Genomic DNA, 8,892 nt, shown 5'->3' on the forward strand with positions numbered 1-8,892 from the left:
TCTCATTTCAATGTGATTCTTTTGGGATGTTAGAATCAACATTGAGTTTAAAGGAGGTTTCACACCATATAACACCTCCAAGACTGAACTCAACAAACCCTTTACGACTTCACCTAATTAGGTTCATAAGTATACTTTAAAAATTATTTATATATGTTATATTATGATGCATGATTCATACATATGTTCATGGCTTCATTTAGCTTATCACATACATGTTATGAATAAAAAATATGATTGAAAAAGAGATTCATTAAAAAATATAATTAGGTTTCTTTATAATGCATAAGAATTAGTTTATATTTTTTTTATCCATATGAATTAAATATAAATATAAAAAAATTTATAATAATTTATATATTCTGTTTAATCAACCGAAGTACATGATTAGTTGTAAAAAAGTTAATAAATACTTTACATCTATTTAAAATTGAAATATATATAATTTTTAAAAGAAGTAAAACATAGGTATAATATACATGCAGTGTAATTATCAAAGTCCCCCGTTCTTAAAGTTTGAAGGAACAAACACAGTTCAAGTTATTTTTTTAAGAAAAATATTTTTCTGTTATTTATGCTTTTATTTTTTTGTTCCGTACACGAATAGACTAGAGTGGAGAGTGAGTGGAAAAAAGAGTTTGGTTCGCAAGCGGGGTGCCCCACGGTGTCTACCTGAACCCTCCTCATTCTTCCTAAAAGTTCCCCCTTCACTCCGCACTTTCCCATCAAAACGAAGCGCATCGCAATCCAAATCCCCTAATCCATGGATTCGTTCCAGCAACAACCCCACGGCTACATGAGGCCACTGCAACCGCCACCACCTCCTCCACCGCACACGGCGGATCTCTACCACCACCCACACCACTTTCCCCAGATACCGCCGCCCCCGCCCCAAGTCCCTTGGTTCTCCTCCCAATTCCAATACCACCCTTCCCAGACCCCTTCCCCTCCGCCGCCGTGGCAGCAACCACCGCCGCCGCCACCGCCAGCTCCTCCGTCGAACGCTTATTCCTACCACCCCAGCCAGTACCCTCCTCCGCCTCGATCTCACGTGCCTCCTCCTCAGTTCACACCACACTCCCACGTTCCTCCTCAGCCTTATCCTCAGGTGAAATATCCTTCTTGCCCCTCGCGTTTTTTGCATCTTTTTTTCTTAGTTTAGGGTTTAATTCTTTGATTGTTTTGTTAGTTCGCTAATTGAATTGAAATTTTTGTAGGAATGGGGCAACCCAAACTGGCCACCAAACCAGGGCTATCCAGGTTAGTTGTTGTTGTTTTTTTTTTTATGCTTATGTGAGAAACGTTGTTTTTCGTATTTCGTGCCAGAATTAGGGCTTTGGCGTTTATTGTTAGGGTCTGGAAGAGTTGAATGTTATATCCACTTGAGAGGGAAGCATTTCATCAGAAAAGATAAAAAAAGGAAGAGTGGGAAAACAAGGCTTGCATTGTTTTTGTTAGCTTTTGTTTGTTGGTTGATTTATGACCATGTTATCTGTGCCAAATACATTGTTTTTTTTCCCCCTTTGTGATTCATTTGTATATGTATGTATTCATGAGATTATTTGGAGTTATGACTTGACACTGAATATTGGGCAAGATAGATTTTTGCATGTGTGAGTAGTTACGCCACTTTTCAACTGTAGTTTGCAACAGGTGTAAATAATAATTGCCTTTTGTGCGCCTCTGCATGATTTTGAAGTTCTATATGGCAATGGCATCTTGGAAACTTGCTACCCCCCTTCAGTTTCTGTATCTCCATTTTTAATACATTGGGTATTGTATTTTTTTGACATAATGTTCTAATGATAGCCAATAAGAATGAAGATTGGGCTGCTAAGGCCAGAGCTTGGGCTGATGCTAATGCTGCAAGGGAAAGTCAGCATCCACAATCGCTTTTTTCACCTGCTGGAAGAATGCAAGAGCAAAGCCATTATCATGATCAGTATCAGCAATCTGTTGACTCACATTATACTGATGTTCAAAACCAATCCCATCCATCAGCAAGCTATCAACAATTTTCTTACTTGGATGCATCTGTGCAGCGGATTTCAGGACATTCCCAGGAGCCTGCATCTGTCAGTTTGGAGACATCATATACTCAAGATGGGCATTCTTACAGTGCTAGAGATGGGACCGACATAGGAGATTTGACTGTTTCATTTGAACAAGGGAACTTGCCGACAAATCCATCAGTTCATCAGCAGGAGGTACCTTCTAGTTATAGTTCTGTTGCAGGTAATTGTTTATTTAGTATATTGAAATTGCAAGTGAAGCTTCTGTGGAAATGGATCATAAATCAATATTCTGGAATTTGCCTATACTGTATATTTGTTATATGAACCTGTCAAAATTTGGTTCAAAGAGATATCTTGGTAGTTGGAATCACATGAATCATGATTTGATTCATGTGATTTGATGCAAGTCCTCACTCTATTGATGCAGATTGCATAGAATTTAATTTTATCACTGGAGATGCATGTTGAATTGCTAGAACTGAACCAAATTATAGGAATCTCAATTCTGTTGTTTTCCAACAATACTGATATGGGAAAGGTATTTAGCCAAACAGTCAATGTGGGATGAAAAACCAAGTCAGTGTTGGGTGGGTGTGACCACAATCTTGTGGGCAGGGGTCTGTGAAGATGGCTTCTGAAAAATGCTCACTGTCACATGCTACCCAAATGGATAGATGAGCCTATGGTGGTAGGGTTGTTTGGGACAGGCGGTGAGGGTGGTTGGAGGTGAACAGCTCTTCAGATCTGTTGAGACTTAAGCAGGACCGTTGTCTAGGAGAGAGAAGCCAAAGCAACAGCTGGGAAAAAAATAGAGTTTCTGTTGAAAAGTTCTAGTAATTGATGTTGAAAGAGAGAAAGTTAAGTACCCACCCCCAATAACTAATGTACATGAGGGAAATAAATTATTATGTTTACAAATATATTTGTTATTTTCAGTATTAACCATATCTTATTACTCATGTTATGTTTTGATTAATGGTTCACAAATAGGTCCTACTGATTTAGGATTTGATTTACAGTTTGATAACCATGAGAGAGAAAGAAATATATGCTATCAGCCTATAACAATTCTTGTTTAATGGACAACGAGTATGATTGTATGAATTATTTTTGGATAGAAAAAGAAATATTATTAGATTGGGAGGGTAGAGGATAAGATGCCCACGAAACACACACACAAAGCTGAAGGTAACAAAGAAAACTAAAATCACCCATGAAAAACCACAGAACTAACACAGCCCAAGGAGTCAACAAAAGGGAACCCCCATAACATTAGTTCTCCTAGGAAGTTCTTTCCATTGTCCACAATAAAACTCAACAAAAGGGGAAACCTAATGCTAAAATAAAGTAATAAACTCAAAACAATGCTCTCACATTGGCCCAAAGTTTTCAATTTTTCAATATCTGGACAAGAAGAGTTTCAAATTGAGGACCAGCATTAATAAAATTACCACCTGTTGATGACTATTCTACTTGTCCTCTCTGGACAAGCAAGCATTGGGAATAAAGGCTGAGAAAATGGATGGCGTATTTGGGGGTTTAGGTGCCACTTTTTTAATTCAAAATAATAGACATGAAGCTGTTTTTAATAAAAGGTCTATGCTCTTGTTTAGAAATATAGGGAACCATATGTGAAATTGCTTTATTCTTATCTTGGCAAGCAAATTATGTTGTTAAGTTGTTTCCACTTTTTATATGAAGCCACTTGAGCTGAGAACTAGGTGGCTTAAATTGGGGAATGGTTGCATGTTTCTTGCCACCATCAAAGTGCTTAACAATAATAACTTGTGCTTAATTATTTATATATTGAATCGGAAGTCCTGATGAAGTACCACCCGTTAGTGATGATTGAGCAATATCCTTTAAACACTTCAATGCACATCATTATATAACTAATTGTTAAGTAGATATTTATAAGCAGTGCTCACCTAGTTGTCTCATTTCAGGTGTCTGTTCATATTCTCGGCATTATTTATTGTATTAGAATATAGGATATATGGATTGTTGGACCTTATATGTTTTTTGGCACCTCACTGCCTTACATGTAAATATTACCACATCTTCATCTATTTGCTCAGGACCTAGCCAAGGAATGATAAACCCATCTCCCATTGTTTATGCTGGTTTATTTGCAGCCCTTGTGATAAGTAGTAGGTGTGTATGGTTATAATACTTAAATGTTGCATATCAAAAGATGAGTTGGAGAACAGCTAGTAGTCAGAAATATCAGACAGTTGGAAAGGGCCTTTTAAAGATTACTCAACTTTTTGTAGCTTTCATGAATGTATGACTCTAGGTCTTTGGGGACCTGATATTTAATTTGGATGCTTCATATTCTCCCGCATTTATTTCCCAATGTTCATTCTGAATATTGACTTAACAGGTAAAGAGGCTCTTGATCAGATTCAACTATCATACTCAGTCTTTCCTTTGTCAAGTTCCTCATCGCAAGAACGCCATGTGCAACAATCAATGCATGCACCACCTTTTGTGTCTGGCAGCCATTCAGTTGACTCCACTATCAGTCTTGCTGATCAACCATTAGATTTTGCACCTAGGTTTAATCGTGATAGTGACTTGCAAATGCAATCAACTTATAATCATCACGATTCCAGTTCTTCAATGAATAACTGGGCTTCTCCAGTGACACCTGGTGTTAGTTATCCATCAGTACCACCAAATCTTTCTTCTGGGCAGCAGGTTTTAATTTTGAAATGCGTTGTTTTCTTAGTCACTTATGCTTATTTTAATGCTCTTGACACTTGGTTAATTTAGCAGCATGACCCTTCTATCACCACTCCTGGTCATGTGGCCCCGCCATTTGGAAGGTTTGCTGGACCTGGCCTCCCTTCGACCATTCCACCAAGTGGTGCACCGTTTACTCTTAGCACAGGAACTACACTTCATCCTACTGTGGCTTTCTCAGCTGATGCGTATGGGGCATCTGGTGTTCCTGATCGTCCTAAGAAGGTAAGTATGTTGCAAAGGTTAATGCTTGGATTGATATATCATATATGGCATCAAACCTCATTTTGCAGTTATTTTCCAGGCTTCTGTCCCTAACTGGCTGAAAGAGGAAATAAAGAAAACAGTCATCCCTGCTCCTGCAGAGAATCTGAAGGAAGAAACATTTGTAAATGATGGCATTGACAAGTCATATGCTAGAGGTGATGAGGCAGATAGTAAAAGCATTGATTCGTCTAGATCAGCTGAGGATGAGGATGAAGAGGTTTCATTTTTTAATATTAAAGTTTGTGTCCATAAGATAAATTAAATGTCCATTATCTTTTTTAATTCAGTATGATGTATTTCATATGTAGGATCAAGTTGAAGCAGCTAGAACTGTAGCAATCAACCAAGAAATAAAAAGAGTTCTGACTGAAGTTCTTTTGAAGGTAAACATTCTTTAAAACGTGCATTGTTATCTTATTGACATCAGTGTACGGGATGTAGCAGAAAAAATAAATATACTGTAGTTCTAATTACAGCTTCTTCTTAGGTTACTGATGAATTGTTTGACGAAATCGCAACCAGAGTTCTTGCTGAAGATGATCTTACTGCTGAAGGTAATTAATCATCTGATGCCTTCTCATTTTCTCTTAAATTGTATTTATTAATCTATATACATGATTTTATTCTACCAATCAAGTATTAACTATTGTAGGTTATAACAATGTGTTTTCTGTAGTGGGCCACAAGGTTGCCACCTCAAATCATAAGGCATCAGCATCTCCTCCCTCAGCTACAGTTCCTAAGGCATCTGCAAAAGTTTTAGTTCCAATCAAAGAGAAGGTAGAAAATGAAGACACCAGTGAAAACTCTAATTCCAGCTCTCCTGGAGATGTTTTAGGTCTTGGAAATTATGGTTCTGATGCTGATGATGGAGACAATGAAATTGAGAGTTCCAGTGTGCCAACACCTGCAAGAGATGCTGCCTATCAGTCAGGGATTAAGAAACCTTTGTCAGATAGACATGATCTACCTGTTAATGGCATTGCACAACTTGATGAGCATGATAGAAGTGAAACTAATTTGATGAATAATCAGGTCAAAACCATCTCTTTACCATCCAGAAGTAGCAATGATGCTGCTACTGATCTGTTGCATGATGACAAGGTGACCAAGGAATCCAATCATTCACATTCTTCCAAGGTGGTGACTGAAGATCTTAAGGATAATGGGCTTAATTCCATTGAAAGAAGCCTTGATAGATTTAATGGTTTTAGTTCTAAAGATTCTTCAGGGGTATCAAGATCTGAACTGCCTGGAAAGAACATCAGTGTGGAAAAAGCAACAGATGATCTTTCAGGTAGGGAAAGCAGAAAAAAATCAGAAAAAAATGATCGGCCTGACAGGAGTACTTCTGAGAAAGACTTTGTAAAGGAGGTACACAGTAGTAAGACTAGGATAGATGAAAAAGGTAACGAGAATCAAATAAGAAAGGATGAAAGAAACCAGAAAAGGGAAAAAACAGATTATGGCAGTGAGGCAAAAGAAAGAGTGAAAGAGCACAGTTTAAGGCATGGGGAGAAGGCAAAGGAATCAGACTCAAGGAAAAGATCCTCTCATGTTGATGTCAAGGATGATAAAAAGGAAGCAGAAAAATCCCATAGAGGTAGTGCCACTGACGATACTAGCCGGAAAAGGGAGCATGCAAAGGATAAGGGGGAACATAAATCAAGGCAAAAAGATGCAAGTAATCATGACAGGCACAGAAGAAGACGTTCATCTTCAGTAAGCAGTAGAGGTAGAACCAAGAAGGATCGTATTAATCATGCTGATGATTCAAGTGGTGAAGGATCAGATGGCTCAAAAAGGTTTAAAACAGATTCCATTTGAACCTCATTGTCTGGTTGTCATATGTAGTGTCTCATATCATTTTTGTAATGCAGGAAGCTGCATTCAAGAAAGCATGACTTATCACCGTCTCCGGTCAGATCTAAAAGAAGGTATTATTTATTAAGAGATCCTTACATTGTTCAGGTTTGGAATATTGAAGTTTGGGTGTTTCAGCGCATCTGATATTTTAGTTTTTTGTACAGTATGATAGTTGACTTATTTTGTACCTTGTTTCTGTGAGAAAATATTTAGCTTATGACTTTTGGCAGTTTGAGGATTCTGAAGCTGATACCATGCCACAGATTCAATCATTTGGGTCTTTTTTAGTTGAAGTTAAATTATCTTATTGCATGTTATATGGAATGTTTTTCATAATGTTCAAGTTTGTAGTAATAATCGCATTTTCATGCATCTTTTCTCTACTGTGATCGATCAATTATCCATCTGCTATATATTATAAGACATAATATAAGAGCAAAAAACTTTTGATTTTGTGCAGAAATTATCCATAATTGTAAGGATATCTGCACCCTGAATCTAAGATATGTAGGTACATTTGTAGTTTCTGGTAAACGTTTGACTGATTCTGATCATACTCATTAGAAACAGATAGGATGTATTGTAATAGGCTTCTTCCAATGGAGTGTTGACACTGTACCAGGTTGAGTTGTATTTATGAACTTTTGTATACTTTAAACTCACCAAGTCAGTACGGTGGTTTCATTTTTAGACAACTTTTGCGGTCTCCTCATAGCAAGCATTCTCAGCGCAGGCATTCTCCCTATACTTCTCTTGATTCTTCCAGGTTTGTTGCCAGAGTTTTTCAAGATTAAGATTTATGTTTTTCAGACAAACTTCCATCATCATATAAGATTAAGCTGCACAGGTGAATTTGTCAGGCTTCATATTTATGTTACAATGGTGCCTTGTTTATTTACTGTAACCCTTTTATGCAGGGGAAGGAGGTCAAGATCCAGATCACCTGTTCGGCGGCAGAAATGAATGGATGGGGACAGAGATGGTTGACTTTGCATTTAAGGGGTTCGTTCAAGAGGACATAAATTCGGAGGCGTAGGGCGAAGCTTGTGATGGTCTGCAAAGGGAATTTTGATTAAAAATTAATAGGTAGCGATGACTTTTCCCATTTTTGTAGGTTCAATAAAATGACTGTTATTTTCCTGATTTGCTAGTGTTCTTTAGGGAGAAGTATAAAACTGGGCAGGGTTGGACATGTGCTGTAATATGTTTTGATGTAAAAAAGAAACGGAAAAATCGATAGCTTCTTTCATTAGAAATCCCATCAATATTATAATTCGTAATGACAAATTCAAAACTGACTAATCCAATTTTTGCTGGATGTGTTAGCTGAATGATTCAGATAAAGTTTAATAAAATAATCTGCTGTCCATTTTTCTTGTGTTTATTCCCTTTCCTTTCCTACCTCTACCCATGGCACGTAAATACTGAATAGACGAGTTGAACGGAGAATCATCTATGCCACCTATACCATGCAAAAAATCATCTTAGATCAGGTTATTGATGGTAGTGTTACAGGTATGAATGTGAATGTCTGTGTTGGTTTAATCACTTGAGTTGCGTTAAAGTGAATTGCAATACGTTTCTACTGTCTCCTAGCTTATTGACTAAAAGACATTCTGCATCTTGTAATGGCCACATGATCTGTGCTATTCGTGATTTTGTGATATTGCCTTTAGCGAGTTTGAAACTTCCGATATCAAAATTGGAAGTCATTTTCTGGAGGCAGTTTTAGAAGAAATCTTGCAATTTTTTCAGGAAAGGAATTTACAACTTACAATATTTATCTAATAAAGGGTTTAGCTAGAAAAGTTTGGTCCTGGGTAGGCAGTGTATTGCCTTGTAATAATTGTGTTATCATTTTTCGAATGGCACGGCATTAATTGCACATGACAGTTTGATTCATGTCTTAGTTGCCTATCGGAGCGACGTGTAATTTATTTACGTGTTGTTAACTTTGAAATCCTCAAAATTTTCAACTTCAATTTTTTCGTGTGCTTCG

General features: G+C 37.3%; 1 protein-coding gene across 3 annotated transcripts; it reads left to right on the forward strand.

Moving 5' to 3' along the window:
• The first annotated feature begins 592 nt into the window (after nt 1-592).
• Nucleotides 593-8,262, forward strand: LOC114394702 (putative mediator of RNA polymerase II transcription subunit 26). 3 transcript variants are annotated; one of them, XM_028356371.1, is made up of 12 exons: nt 593-1,108; nt 1,218-1,260; nt 1,810-2,235; nt 4,399-4,715; nt 4,791-4,985; nt 5,065-5,244; nt 5,336-5,410; nt 5,515-5,581; nt 5,704-6,832; nt 6,908-6,964; nt 7,585-7,659; nt 7,811-8,262. In XM_028356371.1, exons 1-12 carry the CDS (start codon nt 764-766, stop codon nt 7,854-7,856), a joined length of 2,955 nt encoding a protein of 984 aa, XP_028212172.1. In that variant the 5' UTR covers nt 593-763; the 3' UTR covers nt 7,857-8,262. The 3 variants fall into 3 exon arrangements, with proteins under 3 accessions (XP_028212172.1, XP_028212174.1, XP_028212173.1); XM_028356372.1 differs by having other exon boundaries at nt 594-1,108; nt 4,794-4,985; XM_028356373.1 differs by lacking the exon at nt 7,585-7,659 and having other exon boundaries at nt 7,811-8,200.
• Nucleotides 8,263-8,892: the final 630 nt, after the last annotated feature.

The sequence above is a fragment of the Glycine soja genome, chromosome 18, assembly GCF_004193775.1.
Source record: "Glycine soja cultivar W05 chromosome 18, ASM419377v2, whole genome shotgun sequence".
Lineage (NCBI taxonomy): Eukaryota > Viridiplantae > Streptophyta > Magnoliopsida > Fabales > Fabaceae > Glycine > Glycine soja.